The sequence below is a fragment of the Culex pipiens genome, chromosome 2, assembly GCF_016801865.2.
Source record: "Culex pipiens pallens isolate TS chromosome 2, TS_CPP_V2, whole genome shotgun sequence".
In the NCBI taxonomy this organism is placed as follows: Eukaryota; Metazoa; Arthropoda; class Insecta; order Diptera; family Culicidae; genus Culex; species Culex pipiens.
Genome location: NC_068938.1, coordinates 114,316,300 through 114,340,749, shown reverse-complemented (window position 1 = coordinate 114,340,749; position 24,450 = coordinate 114,316,300). Strand labels below are relative to the sequence as shown.

Here is a 24,450-nt window from a genome sequence, read left to right as displayed (position 1 = left end):
TCTCTAGGACTTTAGGAAAAAATCTGAAATGGTTTTAAAAGTTTTAAAGAAATACTCTTCAAATGAAATAGCAGTACATTTTTTATTGCAGCGAACGAAGATGTTACTAAATTTAGTTAGTTTCTAAAAGAAACTGAACAATTCTTCAAATGGTACATATCATGCTTTTCAATTAAAAACTAATAAAATTTACTCAAACAGTCTTTATGGAAATTGATAAATTTCACAAATTTCTCGCCGTCAACGAAATCGTCAAAAATCACTAACCCTGTATTGGTAATTGAACCAGGGTAGTCATTTGCTTAATCCTACAGTAATTCATAAGATTATTTTCATTCCTATTTGAGTCTGATAAATTATTTTAAGAAATATCGTTACAAATCCCCACAAACATAAAATTACACGGGATTTCGCGGAAAAAGACAAATTACGCGGATTTCACGCTGTCCGCGAAATCGTGAAATTTCACTAACCCTACTCATGAGGGAAAAAATCAGTAAACCAGCCAAATGAATGCATTCACAAGATTTCTATAATCTAAGGAACAATGTTGTAAAACAGGACAAGCAGGTATCATAGGAATGATTTTTGACGAATTATTTTTTTTATCAAGATTTTGGTTTCTTGACTTCATAATACAGTAAAGACTCGTTAACCGGTTGTCCTCAAAAAAAAAAAAAAAAATGAACCCAAATTTGATAAGGTCGCAGAAACTCTATTTGAAGTTTAATGATTCCAAAGTTTATAAAAAAACTCTTCGGATAATGGAAGTTTCGAATAATCAAAGCTTTGGATAATCGAGTCTGGACTGTAAATGATATTTGCTACATAAATAGAGCGAGTCCACGATCAAAGCATACCCATCTCGTATCGACCTCACCAATCTGCCTGAAATATTCAGGAGTTGTTTGTACATATAAAACTAGCTTCTGGTAAAAATATGAGCAGTCATGAGCACAGGTCAATGGGAAGTGGGGCAAATCGGGACACAAAGTTTGAAGGTTCAAAAACGTCAAAAATCTTATAAAGGCTGTAGCTTAGGCAAAATTCAATTTAATTTCAAAATTCAAAATGCATTGAAGGGCTTAAAAAATGCAACAAAATGTAGGGTGAAGCATCCCAATTGATTAATTCTAAAGGGAGTAATTGGCATTTTAGTGAAAAAATAGCACAATTTTCAAACTCAAATAAAAAAGTGTTCTGTCTAGATATCAACTCGATTCGACCTGCTGCTTGTAGGGGACATCTGGGACTACCATCTGAGACTGAGAACGCTTTGGGTAAGGCAGTTTAACATCGTTTGTTGTGTGCTATCTTGTGACAACGATCATTTAGTGCTTTTCGAGAAAATCGATTTTTAAAGTTTGATGGTAAATAATTTCAAAACTATAAATGATGGAGTCAAAGTTTTTGAAGCAATCGGTTCGTATACTATCGCTAAACAAACGCTCCAGGTTTCAACTTATTTGGTTATACCAAATTATGTGAACACAAATCTGAAAAGCACGTGTCACAAGTGTGTTTCGAAAGTAAAATTGTACTACGTGTCACAAGTGTGCCCAGAATTCCCATATAAACTACATATAATAGGCTTAAATCAATAGTTTAACCGACTTAATCACTATGTTTTTAAGTACAAAAAAAAATTGCTTTAAAAAAAAGTATCAACACAAATTTGTGAAGAAAATGGAAATTTTTCCACATTTTCCAACAACATGTATGACGTGTCACGAGTGTTTACGACCATTTTGATGATAAAATGGTTTATGTCACAAGTGTGTTTTGCGATATCCGGGAAACGGAAGCTAATTTCCAAAATCGGAGTAAAGCTGTTTGTTTGTAAAGTATAGCAAAACGTCATCACTAACTCATTTTCGACCAAAATGGTCGTTTTTGCTGGGGGACCCCTTAGATCGATTTTTTGGTGATAATTTTTATCATATTCGTGTTCCTGAGACAATTTCACAATAGAAACATGCATAAAAATGTATATTTTCATCCCTCTAAAACATAAAAGTTAGAAAAAATCTTCACATTTATTGAAAATCAAGTTCGTTTCCAAGGATGCTAGATAACACCAGAAAAAACAGCTCTTAATTTTTTTTACTTTCATTTTTTAAAGGGCTCAAATGGATCAAAATAAACATTTTTGCAATTCCGTCGTGAAACTACTTACTTTTCCTGTCATTCTTGAACGACGAAATAGCCTACTTTTCTGTATTAAAAATAACAGAATCGAATAGCAACACTTTTCAAAATAAATGCTGAAAGGTTCTACTTTTCAGCACTCAAATGGGTGCTGAAAAGTTGAACTTTTCAGCACTTGTTTCGAAAAGTAACATTTTTCAACATTTTTTTGATTTAAACGATTTATTGACATAATGCATGATAATTTGACATAAAATTTCACTCAGTGTGTGTTTTTTGGAATTGCAAAAAATGTTGTATGGAACTCGTTGCAAAACTAGATTTTTTCAGCACTCTTCGTATTTATCCAACTCGGCGAACCTCGTTGGATAAATGTACGACTCGTTCTGAAAAAATCCTCTTTTTGCAACTTGTTGCATAAACTACTATTTTATGCATGTTTCTATTGTGAAATTGTCTCAGGAACACGAATATGATGAACTTATCAACTTATTGCATTTTTAAGCCCTTTCAGAAACATTTTGAATTTTGAAATTTTATTGCCTAAGTTACAGTCTTTTTAAGATTTTTGACGTTTTTGAACCTTCAAACTTTGTGTCCCGATTTGCCCCACTTTCCGTTGACTTTTAGTGCTCATATTTTGGCAAGATGCTAGTTTTATATGTACAAACAACCCCTGAAAATTGCAGGTAGATTGGTGAGGTCCAAAAGGGGCATGTTCGTGGACTCGCTCTTAACTAAAAATGGTCAACAACTTAAAACTTGTAGCACCAACGGGGTCAAAACTTACGCGAAGCACCAGGGGGGTCAAAAAAGTTGGAAATGCAACTTCATCCGACTGTACCTAAGCATAAGCATAAGCATAGCTGCCCACCCGCAGTTGCTACTCCGTTATTGACCAGGACCTCCAGAAGTTACATCCACGAGCCGTGGAAGATGAGTGGGTGCTATCTTTCCTCGCTTCGCAACTTCTCAAAGGCCCCTATCATGCTGATCAATACCGGCGCCGGCCACGACCAGTGGTAGGGTCACGGGGAAGTGGATGGGAATGTTAGTCCGATACTTGAGTGATAGAGACCGCCCAATCGACTGCATCTCCGACAAAGTATCACATGAGGTTTGAGGGGGTTAGTAGATGGGTATGAGGTCAGGATTCACGAGTGGCAGTGATGTGACCATGAGCATTTTGTTTATCGGTTGAAAATTTTAAATCTTAGGCAGCCGGCTGCGGAAAGATAGATAATTGATTATTTAAAACGTTTTTTTATCGAACGCGTGCCAGCCGAGCAGAAGTGCTATGGGCTGGACTTATCAGTATATTTTTAGTGTTTTTACAATTTAGATAACGCGAGAAAATTTCAAAAATAGTAAATAAATGACGCTTTACTCTTCATAAAATCGATAGTTTGATAAGTTAATACTAAAACTGCCAGTTGGAATAAATTTTTACGATCATTTACGACGAAAATTATCGCGAAAAAACAGGACTGTGCGTTCCCAGAGTGTGTCATTATTCAATTATAATAACCAATCATGCACACCAACAGCGGCACAAAAGAAATGAAAATAAGCATGCAAAAACAAGACAACCGCAACTTCATCCGACTGTATCTCGGCGAAAACTCAACCGATTAGGATTGCATTCGATCGGGAAGGATGTCAAGAATCACATACAACAAGGTAGATCCATAACAGATGCGTCTAAGTAACAATCGAAAAGCCATTGGACTTTTTTTTCCAGGTGTTCAAAGAGCCGGTGAAGTTGCATTTCCAACTTTTTTGTCCCCGTTGGGGCTTCAAGTGTTAAACAACAGTTGAAATAATCTGGCATAAAACTCGATCCACTGCACTTGTATGGGAAAAACTTACAGCTAACATTTTCCAGATAGTTTTTAATACTCTCTTGAAACAAAAACCACGAAGCAAAGACCATTCATACCGACTAGAACTGCTCAAACGAATGACGTGTTGGAGGGGCTTTGAACAAACAAGTCTTAATCTCCTGTAGTGGAGATGCAGGAGGGTGAGGTCGCCAAGTACCGGCAGATCATGACAAATTTAATTTGATGTTATCGTGATAAAAGAGCAAAGAACAAAAAAAAAACGTGAAGTACAACCGAGGGAAGGTGCCTTTGGATTACCAGTTGATGGATCTTACGTCGGCCGGCCGGAAAGAGCCAACAACAAGCCGCTACAACAACTTAACGAGTGACGGAACGGCACTTACCTGAGTCGGTTGCATCCAGTGACGCGCGGTTGCGATTCCTGAAGCGTGTTTGAGCTTTGCTTTCGGGATGCAATTTGTCTCTGGTGGGTGGCGATTTGGACGAGACGGGCTGGTCACTGTACACTGTACACGCGGAAGATGTGTGTGTGTGTGTGGTGGGTTGGTTTTTTTTCAGTGCATTCGTGTGGTTTTTTGTTGTTGTAAAGATGGTGCGACGTTGGTGGTTGAGTGCATGAAAAAAAAAAAACAAAATTGAGGAGTGTTATTAGTAAGTGCTTTGCGTGTGTTTTGTGTTTAAGGCAAAGGAAATTGCAAAACTATTAAATTGAAATATAAGAACAATTTTTTAAATCCACCTGTGGTAGTTGGTTCTTTCCCAATTTTTATATAGTAATTTTGTAAGGACATAGAAACATCCGGCCTTTTAATTTTCTGTTAAATGAATATCACAATTCATACCTTCAGATAGGGTTGTCATTTACTGTCACTTAACTGTCTATAATTTAAAAAACGGCATCTATCCACTTTCGACAAAATTTAGATTTTTGTTCCAGGTGGTAAAAGATGTTCAACTGCAACTTCCAAAACTTGAATTCCACTAAAATAGTGTTAAGTTTTGGCTTTGGATGCGGATACCAAATGGCGAATATCCCATTTCCCACTTATTTATTTTGCCAAAAAAGTTTTTTGAAAATTTATATATTGGTTAAAGTTAGAACATTCTATTTGAATGTACTCGCAACAATCCAAAGTATTCAACAATGAAAAAAAGGTAAAACTAAAAACTAAAATTCAAAAAAAGGTCACTGACGCAATGGGAGTTTTCCCCTATATTTCAAACTCCCACAAATAAAAATAGCTTTAACGTAGTGCTGATTGAAAAATTGCTGCAAGTTTTTGCCCCAAGCCTGTATTATTAAACAATTATTAAAAAAAGCTTTATCGACAAATCGTCAAATTAATTTCTCTCAACATTGTTGCACCACAGTCTGAAATTACGCGGCATTGCCACAGGCCGATTCAAGCATCATTTTTCAACAGACCTATCGAATGGTTTTCTCCCCCGTGGCCGCGGCGACGGAAGTGCTCAAAGGTGCTCCGGGGGATTATTCGTCCCGAGCTTATGCGAGAGTCCGGGGTACGAGGAAGAAGATTACCACAGCCAAAGTGAATCCTGCTGAAGATTGCATTTCTCAATTTGCTGCTGCCATACAAAGACACACCAGCAGCGGTGCAGAGGAAATTTGCTGAACACGCAAACCCGGCCAGGCCACATTCAGCTTCAACCTCCAACGGGGAGGGCCCAGGATTGAACATGAAAAATACCATCACTAAATTATAGACTTCATCTCCAATTGTGGCGTGAAACATTGTATGCTAATAACTGGCTAAATAAACCAACAACAATAATCGCCATCACGCACACACACACAGGGTAGAGTTCTTGGCCGTACGGAAATTTGTTCATCGCGACCAAGTCTCTGACCGGTTTGCCGAAGTTAAGGTTCGCAACATTGTCTCGTGCCCGGGTCATTCTGATGGCCCCCTTGGATTCCGGATCAAGTCCCCGGGCCCGCGCATGCCAAAGAGGAAACGAAGAAAATCAAGACCAATAGCAGTCCCCGTGAACCTGTGTGATTGTGTGTGTGTATGTGTTGTATCAGATAACGCTCATTAATCAATTGTATGATAATTGTGCTGTCTCTGTGTGTGAGCGCGTGCGCGCCCGGCAACAGACGTGTGATCAAGTTGCTTTGTTATGCTGCGCTACTTCGCTGGCAGTTTGTTGTTGGGTTCGTGTCCCCTTCGATCGCACTATCAGTGCAAGTCCGGAAAATAGGGATGGTCATGTTAGTCTGCTCCAAACAACGAAATGCGACAGAAATATCACACAGTAGAAGAGTCATCGCATAGCATTTTAAGATATTATGTTTAAAGTTTACCAGCATTAAAAAGAGCTGAAGTTTCATGATAACATAAGCTCTAGTTCAAATCTCGGGTTAGTTTTCAAAACGTCCTTAGAGCCAAATCCCTCAAGTGGAGGAAAACGATTAACAAGTTTTTGACCATTATTTTAATTCTTATTAATATGTAAGAGGATTTCAAAGGCATATTTTTAGTAAAAATGATTGCTTTGACTATAAGCTATGGTAGCCATATCAAGTGAATGAAAAAATTTAGCAATTTATGTGTGTTTTAGCCTTGTTTTATAACACCAGGTTGATTCGACCTTTTACATGAGCAAATTGTTTCATACGTCCCTGTACTTGGGACTTTTTTTGAGTAAGAATGACAATACGACCATTGGCAAAATTTATTTGTTTTGTGATTAAAACACATTTAAATCAAACATTCTTATTTTAAACATCGTTTCAACACCCCCCGCAAAAGAGCAGTCGATGATTTGTGTTGATTGGGAGAAAACATCGCAGAGGAGAAAAGTTCAACTGACAGATTTTATTCTCTCTCTCTCGCGTTGGTTCATACGCCAGCTGAGAGCACGAACAAAACGACGAATTACCACTGATTTGTTTATCTTTTCTTCAGTGGTCCATGGGACCTTGGAGAACTCGGGTTCCTGGAGTTTTCAGAGGGCGTTTATGCCTGATAAGATGGATGCGGTCATTATCGCTCGTTCCTGCACAGCACAGATTCTGCATCTTGATTTTGTGTTTTGTGTTGATTCAGGCTGCCACACAAAATGATGATTTTGGGGGAAGCTAGCCGCCTCTGCCGGAATAAACGACTGAAACTTCGTTTTGCTGGCTGGCAATTTGGAAAATATTCTTCGCGCATCATTTAGGTCATATAATCAGCGCAATGTATTTAACGGGATAACAAATATTCATCTTTTTTCGTAAAAACTCATGTGCCCATAATAATTAAGCAATTATTATGGAACTTACGTCCTTTTCCTATGAGCGTAAGTACATTTTTGAAATTACCAGTACTTACGACCTTGCATCACCAAGGACGTATGTGACTTCTCCGTATGAAAAGCACATTCGACCTTTTATATGCGGGCGATATTTTTGTTCAAATATTTTTTTTTGAAATTCTGCTCGAGTAGATCGTTAGTAGTACATTAGAAGAGTGCAACCGTGCCAAAAACTAAATTTTGAACAACTGGCGCTTACGACCTTTTGAAAACTAACCCGAGAAATAACGGAAATTCCTGTGAAAAAACGTGATTATGACCAATTTTTAGCCTCTCTATTCCAGGGAAATTCAATTAATACTTCCGAGAATTTTCATTGAAATTAAAAAGTAGATTTATTTAATCGATTTTTATGGAAGTACAAATACTTGAATCCGCCGAGGTATGGGTTTCCTTGCATGGATTAAGCTCAAATTTAATATAATGGACCATTGAACTTGTTATTGACACAAAACATCAACGTGAAAAAGTAGGAAATCCCAAGCAAATAAGCACAGCAACCAAAGATTGTCTTCTTATTCAAAAATTGTTTGACTTAAAGACACAATCCTGCTACAATCTTATTGTAAAAAAGTCAAACGATTTTGTTAAGATGTTAAGATTTTATAGAAAGATAACTATTAACAAGTTCGTATTTACGATTTGTATGATAACAGAAAAACTTCCAGTTAATTTCAACAATGCAACACTGTGCAAAGTCTCGCCATCAATGGAAATGATCGTGTATTATTTTTACTGTAAATCTTCTAAAATTATGGCTATTATGGAAAATTTAGTTTAGCCAGAAAAACTCATTCCTATTTTCGACATCAAGTCTGCGTCAAGAAAATGACCCACTTGAATGGCGTTCGTTTAACTAAGCACATTTGAGTAAAATTAATTAAAACAGAACATCCCTAGCCCTGTACTGATTCACTGCACCAAGCTGCGCGTTGATGCTATACAAAGTGGTGCAGTTTGTTACTCCGCGGTCGGTGGAGAGCATAAACTATCGCCTGCAAGAAGGAGACGACAACCGGGCGTTCGTAACGATCTCATCTCATCTGAGGGAGCATCATCGAGGCCTTCAAGCGCGAGCTCTCTTCTTTTTCTTCTTCTTCGGCTTTTATTCCATCCTCTCCTCAAGGTGAATAAAAATCCAATCTGAATGGGCCCTGGCAGGAGGGTGAACGAAAAGTAAATTGTTTTAAACAATAGATTATTAAGTGCAGCGCACAATTTATAACACCTCGCGAAGGGCGCACTTTGGGCCATTGTGTCGGATTTGAAACACGTGTGTTTGTGTGTTTTAGGGGATGCAATTTGTGACGATTGCCGAGCAGAACAAAATAATGACGTGGAGGCTTTTTTGAGAAAAAGACGTGATTTGAAAATAAAAACATTTCAATGTAATAAAATTAAATCTTTTTTTTAAGAACAGAAAAAAATAAATGAAAGCTCTTTTACTTAAATGTTGTTGACCATGCAGATCGTCACAGCAAATCTCTTAATCAACACTCTCAAAACACTGGCTCATCAGGTGGAAAAACAATCATTTCACGCTACTTACGCCGCTGCACCACAAGCCATGTCTGATTTTTCACTCCACTTCCAAGCTGAACGTTAATTTTCACCCCATCATGTGCCCTGATACCGTAAAGAAAATATTTTTGAGGAAGGTTGGTTGCACCAGCTCACCAACTCTTGACGGCGGGGGGGTTACGAAAGCACTCTGCTCAAGTGACAAAATTTCACTTTTTAATTAAATTCATTGTGCGGTAGCAGTTTCATTCATTTCGCCAGCCTGGGAAACCTGAACCCTGCCTCTCCGGTAAAGGAAAAGCGGAAAAGTATACGCGACAAAACGTGTTGGTTTGCCGTTCGTTTGTGGTAGATATCTTTGGAGCTTGGGTCGATCAACTTGAAGTTGTGAAGAGGTGCAACTTAAGCAGGAATCAGCAACATTGACGTGTACGACAATTTATCATGTTATCTGGTTTCCTTCCGCAAGTAGTGCGTGTGATGTTTGGTATCAAAATTTGTACATACGGATAAGAAAAAATATTTCAATTTTGATTGCTTGTTATTTATGTTTATTCTATTGTAAAAGATCATTTGCTTTTCTCACTGAGGAAAAGCAATGTATACTTATCTCAGATTCTACACCCAAAATTCACAGTCGAGATAATCGTTCTCTCAAAATTTATTGAGGGATCAGTGCCAAAATCGATAGAATAATGGTACCAACTCACACCATCATAACAAATGAGTTCATTCGTTAGTTGAATCAACAAATCTCCAACAAGTGTCATACATCGACTTCTGACTTCTCCTTGGTCACCAAGCTGTGGTGGCCGAGGCAGCTAAGTCATTGGATTGGTTTGTCAAAGGTCTCTGGTTCGATTCCCGTTGTCGACACTTTTGGTTTTTGTTTGACGGATGAACTTTTTTTGCAAATGAACCTCGAGAGAATAGTTCTATCGCCCATCTCGAGCTTTGTTCTCTGCGTCCGTGAATGGTACCACTATTCTCTCGACTCGAGACCATCATTCTCTCGGACTAGCGCTGCCAGTTTTGGGTGTAAATGTATATTTAACTCAGAATCGAAAACTGATCAAATTTAATGTCTGTAAGTGGTCGGGTGGGTCTCGTGGCGCAGGGGTAGCGGCTTCGGCTGCCGATCCCGATGATGCTATGAGACGCGGGTTCGATTCCCGCCTTATCCACTGAGCTTCTATCGGATGGTGAAGTAAAACGTCGGTCCCGGTTTCTCCTGTCTCGTCAGAGGCGCTGGAGCAGAAATCCCACGTTAGAGGAAGGCCATGCCCCGGGGGGCGTAGTGCCAATAGTTTCGTTTTAAGTGGTCGAAATGGTGAATCCGTTTTATTATTGATGTAAGCTGGTTTACTATCCAAGTTACTACCATCCAACTAACTACACTGAAAAAATATTCTATTTTCAATTATGAGCAATGTACTTAATTGGTAAATTTATACTTTAAATTGAAATGCTGTCAAAGATTTAGTTTTAGTTTCAGTTTTATGGGAAATTGTACGAGATTTCCGGTGAAAATGTTTACGAGACTGAAAAATCAAGTCCCACATACACGGGTCCCCCACAGACCGTTATTATGAAAAAAAAAAATCCACCCAAACCAATGATTGCACATGGTTTCTGGGACCATTCTACACCTCTGGGTCGAATTTCAAAATATTTTCCGGCAGAATTTTCGAATACGGTCAGTTTTAGTTTTAGTCCGCAAATTTTGAGTAGAAATTAAGGAGAAATCGCATGTAAAATGCGTAGGAAAAGTTCAAAGTTTCAATGGTTTAACTCTAAAACGTTACTGGTCATGGCTTTAAATTGTACTTATATGTAGCATTTTACATGCGATATCTCCTTAATCTCTACTCAAAATACTAAAACTGACCGTATTCGAAAATTCTGCCGGCAAATATTTTGAAACTCGGCCCAGAGGTGTAGAATGGTCCCAGAAACCATGTCCATTGGTTTGGGTGGAATTTTTGTTCGAAATTGCCGAAAACTACCGGAAAAAGGCCAAAATTGCTTTTTTCGAGGATTGGACTTAGGACAATGCACAGTGGTCCAGATCGCAAAATTAAGTGGAAAATCGATTTTTGTAAAAATTGTGAAGTTTTGGAGTTTTTGTGTCTTCAGAATAGTTGTTTGCAAACAGAAAGGGCAATTTTTAGATTGGTTGCAAATTAGTGTGGTTCACGATTATGGTGATTTTTAAATTTTAATTTTTCTGGAATATTGGTTGGAGTTGTTGGGCTTGGCAATCCAAGCAATTTTGACGAAGACACCAACATTTCATCTCCCAATTTACACCTTCTACGACCAAATTTAGAAAAAGGTGTGCAAACCTTCAAAAATCAATTTTTCAGGGGTTAAGTTTTATGAGAAAAATTATGTTCAGAGCACTTTTAGAGCTCTAGAAAACAGACATTTTCATTTTTTGACAAGACAATTTGGACTAAAGTCGGAAGCCAAATTTGAGGCGTCATAGAAGACGTAGATTGCGAGATAAATTTTTTGTGTCTTGGACAAAGTTGCAAATCACCCTAATCGTGAACTAGCCTAATTTTCAACCTAACCAAAAGTTACCCCATTTTAATTGCAACAACGCTTCTCAAGACACCAAATCTCCAAAACTTCAAAAAATCAATTTTCCACTAATTTCCACGATTTTTTTTTGCTAACAGGACTACTGTGCAATGATCAATATGGAGACTTTTCTTTTATTTAAAATTGGCTGGAGAATCGGTTCAGTCTGCGTTCGGTTTTTGAAAACTTTTAGGTTAAGACCACTTACCAAAACAAAAAAAAGAAAGATTTAGTAAATGACTTTTGTATATATTTAAGGAATGTTGCTCCATCCTGATTTTTTTTGCAATACTTTTGTAACATATTAAATTGTTTTCACTAAAATTTTAATCAGAAAAATCGTACAAGTTCGTCTTTGATCACTTTTTGATACGAGAACAATTCTCTGAGATTTCGGTCATTCGATTTTTTTTTTGTAATTTCAATCCGGCAGAAACTTTATGGGTGCCTTCGGTATGCCCAAAAGGCCATTTTGTATCATAAATTTGTCCATATACTTTTCCGTACAAATTTGGCAGCTGTCCATACAATAATGATATATGAAATTTCAAAAATCTGTATCTTTTGAAGAATTTTTTTCACCGTTTTGGTGTCTTCGGCAAAGTTGTATTTAATAATAATAATACACAGTAATTTTTTCAAATGATTTTTATATTCACTTTTTGTCACCAAAACTTGATTTGCAAAAAAACACTATTTTTATTTTTGTTCATTTTTTGATATGTATTAGGGTACATCTAATGTCATCTTTGCAGAAATTTCCTGAATAGGCAAAATATCTTTGATCGAGTATTGAATTTTCGAATCAATTGTTCAACTTAATTTTTCGGTTTAAAATCGAATTTGCAATCAAAAAGTACTTTTTTGCAATTCCGTCGTAAAACTACTTACTTTTCCTGTCATTCTTGAACGATGAAATAGCCTACTTTTCTGTACCAAAAATAACAGAATCGAATAGCAACACTTTTCAAAATAAATGCTGAAAAGTTCTACTTTTCAGCACTCAAATGTGTGCTGAAAAGTTGAACTTTTCATCACTTGTTTTGAAAAGTAACACTTTTCAACATTTTTTTGATTTAAACGATTTATTGACAAAATACTTGAAAATTTGACATCAAATTTCACTCAGTGTGTGTTTTTTTGGAATTGCAAAAAATGTTGTATGGAACTCGTTGCAAAACTTGATTTTTTCAGCACTCTTCGTATTTATCCAACTCGGTGAACCTCGTTGGATAAATGTACGACTCGTGCTGAAAAAATCCTCTTTTTGCAACATGTTGCATAAACTACTATTTTGCAATTCTTTCGTGAAACTTACTTTTCCTGTCATTTCTGAACGAAGAAAAAGCCTACTTTTCTGTACCAAAAATAACAAAATCGAATAACGTCATGATTACCACAATATTCCTCTAATTGGTCGCAGTGGTATCAAGGCTCAAAAAAAAAAAAAAAACGTCATGATTCGAATTCCCGGACGCTTCGAAACCCGGACACTTCAACTTGTTTTATCAATTATTTGGATATAAGTTCGCATTATGAATGTCAAAACTGTGTAATTTGATGAATTATAACATCAACTTTCATTTGAAGTTTGTTTGAACGCTGTAGTAATGCCAAAACAATAAAATAAAATTAAATTATGAGTTTACCAAAAATGCGAAACATTTCAACGGAAATATTTCATAGGCGTCCGAGCCACCGGGACGGCAAAGCAGAAATTTTTGTTTTTGATTTACTTAAATTTTAGCAGGGTAATTCTCCGCCAACTCACACAGCAGTTGCCCCGACCCCTCTTCGATTTGCGTGAAACTTTGTCCTAAGGGGTAACTTTTGTCCCTGATCACGAATCCGAGGTCCGTTTTTTGATATCTCGTGACGGAGGGGCGGTACGACCCCTTCCATTTTTGAACATGCGAAAAAAGAGGTGTTTTTCAAAAATTTGCAGCCTGAAACGGTGATGAGATAGAAATCTGGTGTCAAAGGGACTTTTATGTAAAATTAGACGCCCAATTTGATGGCGTACTCAGAATTCCGAAAAAACGTATTTTTCATCGAAAAAAACACTAAAAAAGTTTTAAAAATTCTCCCATTTTCCGTTACTCGACTGTAAAAAATTTTGGAACATGTCATTTTATGGGAAATTTAATGTACTTTTCGAATCTACATTGTCCCAGAAGGGTCATTTTTTCATTTAGAACAAAATTTTTCATTTTAAAATTTCGTGTTTTTTCTAACTTTGCAGGGTTATTTTTTAGAGTGTAACAATGTTCTACAAAGTTGTAGAGCAGACAATTACAAAAATTTTGATATATAGACATAAGGGGTTTGCTTATAAACATCACGAGTTATCGCGATTTTACGAAAAAAAGTTTTGAAAAAGTTGGTCGTCATCGATCATGGCCGTTCATGGTCACTCGCGACAGACACGCACGACGAAACAAAGAGAAACGCAAAAAGTAACTTTTTCAAAACTTTTTTTCGTAAAATCGCGATAACTTGTGATGTTTATAAGCAAACCCCTTATGTCTATATATCAAAATTTTTGTAATTGTCTGCTCTACAACTTTGTAGAACATTGTTACACTCTAAAAAATAACCCTGCAAAGTTAGAAAAAACACGAAATTTTAAAATGAAAAATTTTGTTCTAAATGAAAAAATGACCCTTCTGGGACAATGTAGATTCGAAAAGTACATTAAATTTCCAATAAAATGACATGTTCCAAAATTTTTTACAGTCGAGTAACGGAAAATGGGAGAATTTTTAAAACTTTTTTAGTGTTTTTTTCGATGAAAAATACGTTTTTTCGGAATTCTGAGTACGCCATCAAATCGGGCGTCTAATTTTACATAAAAGTCCCTTTGACACCAGATTTCTATCTCATCACCGTTTCAGGCTGCAAATTTTTGAAAAACACCTGGGTAATTCTCTACCAACTCACACGAAATCGGGAAAAGTTGCCCCGACCCCTCTTCGATTTGCGTGAAACTTTGTCCTAAGGGGTAACTTTTGTCCCTGATCACGAATCCGAGGTCCGTTTTTTGATATCTCGTGACGGAGGGGCGGTACGACCCCTTCCATTTTTGAACATGCGAAAAAAGAGGTGTTTTTCAATAATTTGCAGCCTGAAACGGTGATGAGATAGAAATTTGGTGTCAAAGGGACTTTTATGTAAAATTAGACGCCCGATTTGATGGCGTACTCAGAATTCCGAAAAAACGTATTTTTCATCGAAAAAAACACTAAAAAAGTTTTAAAAATTCTCCCATTTTCCGTTACTCGACTGTAAAAAATTTTGGAACATGTCATTTTATGGGAAATTTAATGTACTTTTCGAATCTACATTGTCCCAGAAGGGTCATTTTTTCATTTAGAACAAAATTTTTCATTTTAAAATTTCGTGTTTTTTCTAACTTTGCAGGGTTATTTTTTAGAGTGTAACAATGTTCTACAAAGTTGTAGAGCAGACAATTACAAAAATTTTGATATATAGACATAAGGGGTTTGCTTATAAACATCACGAGTTATCGCGATTTTACGAAAAAAAGTTTTGAAAAAGTTACTTTTTGCGTTTCTCTTTGTTTCGTCGTCCGTGTCTGTCGCGGGTGACCATGAACGGCCATGATCGATGACGACCAACTTTTTCAAAACTTTTTTTTCGTAAAATCGCGATAACTCGTGATGTTTATAAGCAAACCCCTTATGTCTATATATCAAAATTTTTGTAATTGTCTGTTCTACAACTTTGTAGAACATTGTTACACTCTAAAAAATAACCCTGCAAAGTTAGAAAAAACACGAAATTTTAAAATGAAAAATTTTGTTCTAAATGAAAAAATGACCCTTCTGGGACAATGTAGATTCGAAAAGTACATTAAATTTCCCATAAAATGACATGTTCCAAAATTTTTTACAGTCGAGTAACGAAAAATGGGAGAATTTTTAAAACTTTTTTAGTGTTTTTTTCGATGAAAAATACGTTTTTTCGGAATTCTGAGTACGCCATCAAATCGGGCGTCTAATTTTACATAAAAGTCCCTTTGACACCAAATTTCTATCTCATCACCGTTTCAGGCTGCAAATTATTGAAAAACACCTCTTTTTTCGCATGTTCCAAAATGGAAGGGGTCGTACCGCCCCTCCGTCACGAGATATCAAAAAACGGACCTCGGATTCGTGATCAGGGACAAAAGTTACCCCTTAGGACAAAGTTTCACGCAAATCGAAGAGGGGTCGGGGCAACTGCTGTGTGAGTTGGCGGAGAATTACCCACCTCTTTTTTCGCATGTTCAAAAATGGAAGGGGTCGTACCGCCCCTCCGTCACGAGATATCAAAAAACGGACCTCGGATTCGTGATCAGGGACAAAAGTTACCCCTTAGGACAAAGTTTCACGCAAATCGAAGAGGGGTCGGGGCAACTTTTCCCGATTTCGTGTGAGTTGGTAGAGAATTACCCAGCAATTTTTTACATAAACTATCGATTGTTTTGATGTTAACAGCTTATTTGAGACCTAAAGAATGCCATTCGCTAACATTTCAGTCCAAATTTGTGCGATTCATAAGCAAAATCGAGTGTCCGGAATTCGAAGCAAAAGTGTCCGGATTTCGAATCAGCTTTTAACAGTGTCCGGGATTCGAAGCACAACAAGTCATTTTAATTTTCAAATTCTGATGAAAAATTGTTAGAAAAGACATATTTTGCATGCATTTTCTTAAAACTGACTGTCTATACTAAATCCTGATGATATTTCTACATTTCCAACTTATTACATGATTTTTTGCCAGCTATAACAAAAATAATATGGTACTAAGTGTCCGGATTTCGAATCATGACGTTAGTAACACTTTTTAAAATAAATGCTGAAAAGTTATCATTTTCAGCACTGAATTAAATGCTGAAAAGTTGAACTTTTCAGCACTTGTTTCGAAAAGTAATACTTTTCAACATTTTTTTGATTCCAACGGTTAATTGACAATTGACACTCAAAGGGTGTTTTTTGGAATTGCAAAAAATGTTGTATGGAACTCAATTTTTTCAACGTTCTTCGTATTTATCCATATGTATGACTCGTACTGAAAAAGTCTTCTTTTTGCAACTCGTTGCATAAGCTACTATAGTGAAATTTTGATAAAGTGCACCGTTTTAAAGTTATACCCATTAACTTTTTCGAAAATAGTCGCAGTTATTTATTTTTAAAAATGAGTGCCCACGTTTGCCCACCAATGATAAAAATATTTTTGAAAAGCTAAGAAACTTTAGAAAATTGTTGATACGACCCATAGTTGCTGAGATATTGGCATGCAAGTGTTTGAAAACAGGAAAATTGATGTTTTCCAAGTCTCACCCAAAAAACATGCCATTTTCTAATGTCGATATCTCAGCAACCAATCAATGGTCCGATTTTCAATGTCAATTATGAAACATTCGTGAAATTTTCTGATCTTTTCGAAAAAAATATTTAGATTTTTTTGAATTAAGACTACCATTTCAAAAGGACGTAAAATTGAATGTTTGGCCCTTTCGAAATGTTATTCTTGATTCAAAAAATTTGACAGCATCCATACCGAAGGTACCAAAAAAGTTTTAGCCGGATTAAAAAAAAAAAACAAAAAATAAAATTAAGAAAAAAAGACCGCTATCGTAGAGAATTGATCACGATGCAACGGCTTCGGAATACGACAATATTCAAATTACTAAATAAAACAATATTTAAATAACTAAAGCCTTTTTCAAATGCCATTCACGAGACCAACTGTCTTCATTTACACAAAAATTGCTTTGTCTAAAATAATGTTGAATTTTTAAGTGACGATAACTTAACAAATATCAGTCTGATTCTCAATGTCATAAAATAAATCAATCGTCAAGTTTCCTGACCTTTTCTTTTTTAAGAAAATATATGATTGAAAATGAATGATTTTGGTACTGATCGGCAAAATAAATATGAATCACTTTTCATGAAATCTTAAAATTTATTCACTGATAAGTACAAATTTAAGTAATTGCATAAACTCTTCTTAAATTTCGTACAAAGAAGTGTGTGAATTAAATTTTAATCCAGAGTCACATACACCCCGAACTGCGTTCCAACTTTGTAACACACCGAACGTAACCCTTGGTGTGGCTTCTCTGAACAAACACAAACTGGTTCCATTGATCGCCTCCCAGCGTTGGATTGTTGCCTTTGGCGGGCTTCTCCTACCATTCAGTGGCATCGACCAATTTGTAAATGGCTGCTGTTAGTACACGACAAATAATTAATTAATGCAGTTCACTCTTCGTAATTCAACTGCCCTGCACAATCCTCCCTCTCCTAGCTGGCGCGAGTTCATGGGTTTGCTCTTGGAAAAGCGCCACAAAGCACATCCTGCTTCGTTCTATACCACTGTGGGCTTGAGTTGGATGGTGCAAGAACCGACTAAATGAATTTAAATTGCCCTCGATCGAATCGCGCGGATCGCATCGAATAAGGGCTGAGCCAAGCCAAGAGAGTGCAACAACAACAGAAGGCAACCAGAACAGTCTGCTGCCGCCGCCGCCGCCACAATCAATGATATTCAATTAATCAATGGGAATAATAGTAATATTTCAATCGACGATTAAATAATTCCAAAGCAGCAGCTTGCTCGGTAAACACTACAGGCCAGCCGCACGGTCAGTTGCATGAAAAAGCCGAAATGAAGACTCGTTTTGAAAATAAACTTTAAGGATTAAGGGATTTTATTTTCGGAAAAAAAATCTGGTTTCTTGAAAACGGCGTAATTTTTTTGGTAAACCTGCCAGACACTCTAAAGCCAACATTTTATATTGTCCAAATCTGGGTGCTGAATATTTGTTCCCAAAACGGCCTAAATTTTGAACTGTCAAGGTGGAACCAATTTACTGTTCGCCAAAAGTAGATAGTATTGTTATCGATCATCAAAAATTGTGTTTTTTTTGCAAGAATGAAAAATGTGTGGTTTGAAGGTTGTAGGCGAGATCATATTTTTTTTTAAATAATTATTAGGCCGTTGCAAATATTTTTTTAAAGTTTATGTCCCTGGACTCTGGCCAAAGCTTGTATCCATCCAGAAGCTGTCTTTATTGTTTGATTCCATTTGAAAACCTGCTGATTTGTTGGATAAGCTTCGCTAGAATTAGCGAACTTTTTTCGCTGGACCAGGAAAAGCTGCAGGATTCCAAAATTAGCCAGGGAATTTGTCCACGACTTCGCAGAATGACCGCAGTTCTTGTCACCCGTAAAAAAGAAAAAAAAATCTTCAAACCGATCGAAACCTGAAAACACACACAATTTTCCAGCAAAAGATGACAAAAACTAGACAAAATAGAACACATACTACTGATATACTACAGCTCATTTGCTAGTAAGAAAAAAGTCATTCTTGTGCTTGAACAGCCTCCTACTTTGTAGATGTAAACAAAGTGGGATCATTCGAAAATCACGTTACGCATTCTCTCTATTCATCACCCAGGTCCAAATATGACATTAATTTCACATTCTTAGAAATAAAAGATGATTCAATTATAATTTACCTAGTATGAATTAAATTTAATTTTCAGTCATCCTACAAAAATCCTAGACTACTTTTTATAAGGTCCTATAAGCAAATGTAAACAGTAAGTGTATCCCTTTCACACCTTATGTCAACCTTATGTTTACATTTGTTTATAAGACTTTAAAAAAGTCCAGATACATTGCAAGTGAAACATGCAGAATATTGACAGCTGATAATTTTTAGTACAAACAAGGTAAAAGCAATTTGATGTTCCACTCTCCTAATTCTACTGAGTGTACCATCACAACGGACAAGTCACGAAACGACCTCCACGAGGAAAAATCTTCTTGCGCTGCGAGCGGATTTCGAGGCCGTGTGCAGTGCAGGCAAAGAGAGGTGTAAGAAGAGAACGGGAAATTCAACACAGTTTGTAAAATGAAAATGAAAACATTTTAAACGAATGCAGCTGGTACAACACTGATGACAACACTGATGAAAGTGGAATCGTTGCGAAGCTTCTGCGGCAAAAGAGCTTCCAACCTTCTTGGAGTTCAGAATTGGCGATTTTTTTTCCTCTCTTCTCTGTACAACACAAACAGAAGAAACGCAAGCGCGGAGTTGTTGTTCTGTGCGCGAGAGAGCGATGTGAAAAGTTTATAAATAATGAACGCTTCTCGAGAAGGTCAATAATTATTGTTTTCTGCGTTACCTCTTTCTGCTGCGGGTTTTTCTTTATCGATGTTTTCAATTTGTCGGCTTGTTGGCCATTTTTTTCTCGTGCGTCGTTCGACAGCAATTTTGTTGCACATTTTTCCAATCAACGCACTCGTTTACTAGTCGTTAGTGAGTTTCTTTCTACTCAAACAAGTAGAAACCATTCCGTCGATGTTACGCAGTTTTCATGCAATACAGAGGCTTAATATAGTAAAAACAATACTTATAGGCGTGGCAAACAAAGAAATTTTGAGCTTCAAACATGAAATATAAATTTTATTGTCAAGCAATGAAGCTTGTTTAGTTCCTTTCCGAGATTCGATTAAATGATTAATTTTTTTTGAAAATTAGTAATTTAGTATTTTTCACAATACATTGGCTCAGCAACAAAAAAACTTATATTCGAGGGCCACCCTTTGTTTTGCATATTGTCTGTTGTGTGCTATCTTGTGATAACGACCATTTAGAACTTTTCGAGAAAATCGATTCTTAAAGTTTACAATGAATGATGGAGTCAACATTTTTGAAGCAATCGGTTCATTTACTATCGCTAAACAAACGCTCCAAGTTTTAACTAGGGGGAGAGGGGGTAATATGCACCCCTGGGGCAAAATGCATCCCCTGCTTTTCTCGGTGTTGGAAATAATTTTCCGGAGAAAAAATCATAAAAATTGGAAGCTTAACATTGTAAAACCATGCAGGAAAAAGCTACAGTTATTTGTAAAACTTTAAAATGTTGTGTTTTGATCTAATTTCAACTGAACTTCCAATATGACATTTTGACAATATAAAAAGCATTTATTTATATTGTAGGTGTTAATTTATGAAGTTTTTGTCACAATCTTCACTATTCTATAGATAGATGATTCCAAAATCATGGAAAAATGTGTTTTTAATTGAATTTTATATTACAAGCGTGGTCGGGGCAAGATGCACCGCTCCTTTGTAAAAAAACAGCGGTGTCATCTAGTGGTGGCTTATGAAAACTGCTTATACCCGGTGCATTTTGCCCCGATGTTGTGGTGCAACAATTTTTTTTAGAAAATCGTTATTTTTAAACTTTTTTTACATGGATGACGAAGAATATTAGTTGTTTTAGACCATCTAACAAAATGCTTCCACAGAAATGCTGTTATGGTTTAGAAATCACAGTTTTCCCTCAGGGGGTGCATATTACCCTCTCTCCCCCTAATTTGGTTAGGGGAGAGTGTGGAGACTTGATCCCCTTTTTTTTGTATCTCACATAATTCTGTCAATTTCTCACAAAACTATGAACTTTTTGCATGAATTGAAAGCTTAGACATTTAACTATGTTTGGCTGATAAGGGTATTTCATCAGATAAACTCTTCGGATTATGCCAAGCGTTTTAAAAAAATATTTTAAACCGGCATTTTCAAAATGTTGGGGGTAGTTTGATCCCCCTTTCAACATTTTGAAGAAATCTTAAGCAAAATGTTTCTTATTCATCCAAACCTTTAATTTTCTATAAGTTACAGTAAAATCACATTAAACCTGTACGTTTGTGTTCAAAATATAACAAGTTTAGCATGCAAAATATTTAAAAACTTAAAAAAAAATTCAGACCAAAACTGAGCATGTTTACAAAAGCTGGTAATTTTTGTTTACAAAACTTTTGAAAAATGGTTCAAACTGCAGTAAGTTATGTACAACTATACTAAAGGAAACTATGTACAAAAACCCAGCCCAATTATTTAAACGCACTTTTTTAAACAATTGATTGTAAAAATAGTATGACGATAAATTTAACGTTCATTTTCATGTATAAAAAATTTTTTTTTAGAATAATTTTTGAGGGTTTTTAATACTTATCAAAACAAAGAAAAACAAAAAAACTTCCAAGAGATTTTTTTGCAGCACTTTTTCGAAAAATGTGTGTAACTCAATTTAAACATTTTTTATTTTTTTTTTCTTTGTTTTCTACAATGAGTTTTAGTCAATTTCGCACAGCTTTCTAGAACAAAGCTAATTGTTTTACCCACATGCTGACGAGATACAGGCTTGGGATCATGTGTCCTCGGAGATCAAGTCCCCCCAGGGGAGCCCTACACCATTCCGGTTTCCGGTAAACGGAAGCGAAAAAACAGATAGAAGGTGCATGCAAATTTGATGTTTTTTTTCTGTCTTTTTTAAGGTGATTTTTATCACGATTAATTTTGATTTTTATGCTAACAATTTTTGATCATAGTCCCTTCGTTGTGAATAAGAACAGAAATCTAGTTCCACCAGAATCAAATCAAACATTAAAATTAGAAAGGGAAGATTTGCCTACCTTTGGTGTTCGCGTTGCAGCTGCCATTATTGCTAATGTTGTTGTTGCTGCCGCAGGTGCTGATGCTGATGATCGTGGTGGCGGAGGAGGAATTTTCATTATTTACATTGAGATTGTTCTCATCGGAGGCGACGCTGAGGTTGTCCACGGGACTCCAGGAGCACGGTGCCGCCAGCGCTTCCAGATTGGCAATCGGCGACGGCAGCGTGTCTTTGTGGTACGAATTGTGTCGATTCCGGCCGGCCGACGGGGCTGCGGTTCCGCGTGCGATTGGTTCCATCACCACCGGATCGGGGATCGGGGTTCGGGTTCGAGTTTGGGGGAGAGAGAGAGAGAGAGAGGTATAAGAGAAAACGATGGAATTCAATTACACTTGGCATCGGTTCTTCTTACAGATTCTAAAGGGTTAGCGGTACTTTCAATAGACCATTTGCGAAATGAGAAATTTGTGCTATGCAAGCGATTTCTGTGAAATTATGAATAAATTTGCATCAGGAATGAGGAAGACGATTGGACTGGCGCGGACTTTTCTTTTGAAGCAGTGCGACTTGCGCAGCAGATGTTAATGGATCTGAGTACCACGCGAAGTGCGTTCTAAAAAAAATGTACTGGCAGAATTCAATCTCAAATACTCACGTTGTGACTGTAATATTGTTGTTGCTTGACCGCCAGGAAATGTTGCATTCCGTTTATGTCGGCCCTGTGGATTACAGATCATTATTGGTGATTGAAAATATATCGTCCAAAATATACAAACCTTTGACTTTGGAAAGGCAGATAGCACATTGAACCACCACTTGGTCTCCTCGGGGCAGGTACCTTTGACGAACGTGACCCGCTCCGGGGCCGTGATGGCAATCGAGTGCGGGTGACTGGTGACATCCTCGGCGGTGGTTACTTCCAGCACCTTGGTCATGTCGATTATGGCCTGGGGAATTGTTTCGGGCTGAAATTTATAAAAAAGGACACAGTGTAAGATTGGTAATGTTGTGTGATTTATCTACATTATCAATTAATGAAAGCCATAGAAAAATTGACCTTAAAAATTTTGGTTTTGCTGTGACCAAATTGTCCGTTTGTACGTAGACAGTAGGGTGCCCAGAATATGGGACTTTTTTTTTAAACCTCGCTCCACAAGCTGAGTATTGTTCTTTGGGCTATTTTAGGATATAAGTATATTACATTATGTTATATTGCCAAATATGAGCAAAGTTGGTCAACGTTTACCAATTGATACTCGAAGGTGAAGTTTGTATGGGAAAAATGGAAAAAAATGTATGAAAATGCTAATTTTCTTACTGTTTGGTCTGCACTATTTCCATCCAAATATTTTCAAAAGTGAGTATCTTATTGGAATTGTAATGTTCTACAATTTTGTAGAACATATCAGAGCTGTAAAACTCGATCCTGAAAAGTTATTAGCAATTTAAAAATGTCATTTTTGTATGAAAAACATTTTTAATTATCAAACTCAGGCTCGGGAATTAATGAGTTAATCTCAACCAATTTCGCTCAAAATTTGCACAGATGCTTAAAATAACCCAAAAATTCGTTTCCGCTTGTGAAGCAGGGGGTCATTTTTTCTGAGTAACCTAGTACACAGTCAAAAATTGTGTTATCTTGGAAGGTGTATAATTTGAAGGCCTTATATTTCTTCTTTTATTATGTAATATTACCACAATTAAGACTGAAAAATTGCATTATACAAGAAAAGAAGTAAATTTTATCATTTTTGTAGGTAAAATTATACATTTTTTTCGAACATAAACGATGTACTCATTCCCAGATATAACCATGATTTGTTTTACTGTTTATATAATAAGAATTTAATCTAATTGAGACCTTTTCAAAAAAACAAAAGCTATGATTGTATGTCAACAAGGGTCAATTTAAAACCGCGTGTTATGCAAATACTGCAAATTCAAGCTTATAAATTCGGTATATAAGCAGTTCTCCACGAAATCGTTTTTTTTTCAATTTTAATTTTTGTATTTTTTAATCCGGCTGAAACTTTTTTGGTGCCTTCGGTATGCCCAAAGAAAACATTTTGCATCATTAGTTTGTCCATATAATTTTCCATACAAATCTCCAATACAAAAATGATATATGAAAATTCAAAAATCTGTATCTTTTGAAGGAATTTTTTGATCGATTTGGTGTCTTCGGCAAAGTTGTAGGTATGGATAAGGACTACACTGAAAAAAATGATACATGGTAAAAAAATTTGTGATTTTTAATTTCACTTTTTGTCACTTAAACTTGATTTGCAAAAAAAATACAATTTATATTTTTTTTAAATGTTTCAGGGGACATAAAATACAAACTTTTCAGAAATTTCCAGGTTGTGCAAAAAATCTGTGACCGAGTTATGAATTTTTGAATCAATCAAAATAGTAGTTTATGCAACAAGTTGCAAAAAGAGGATTTTTTCAGCACGAGTCGTACATTTATCCAACGAGGTTCACCGAGTTGGATAAATACGAAGAGTGCTGAAAAAATCAAGTTTTGCAACGAGTTCCATACATTAT

General features: G+C 36.3%; 1 protein-coding gene across 3 annotated transcripts in view; it reads right to left on the bottom strand.

Annotated features, from left to right (window-relative positions):
* Positions 1 to 24,450, bottom strand: part of LOC120414687 (protein outspread) — a 273,181-nt gene that overhangs the window by 27,196 nt on the left and 221,535 nt on the right. For 2 of the 3 annotated variants that reach the window (XM_039575970.2, XM_039575972.2), the window contains exons 4-7: positions 22,680 to 22,868; positions 22,559 to 22,622; positions 21,923 to 22,174; positions 4,376 to 4,498 (exon numbers count right to left, since the gene is read on the bottom strand). In XM_039575970.2, the coding sequence (XP_039431904.1) occupies positions 4,376 to 4,498; positions 21,923 to 22,174; positions 22,559 to 22,622; positions 22,680 to 22,868 (628 nt within the window). The remainder of the gene's footprint in view (positions 1 to 4,375; positions 4,499 to 21,922; positions 22,175 to 22,558; positions 22,623 to 22,679; positions 22,869 to 24,450) is intronic. The other variant, XM_039575971.2, reaches the window with a different exon arrangement.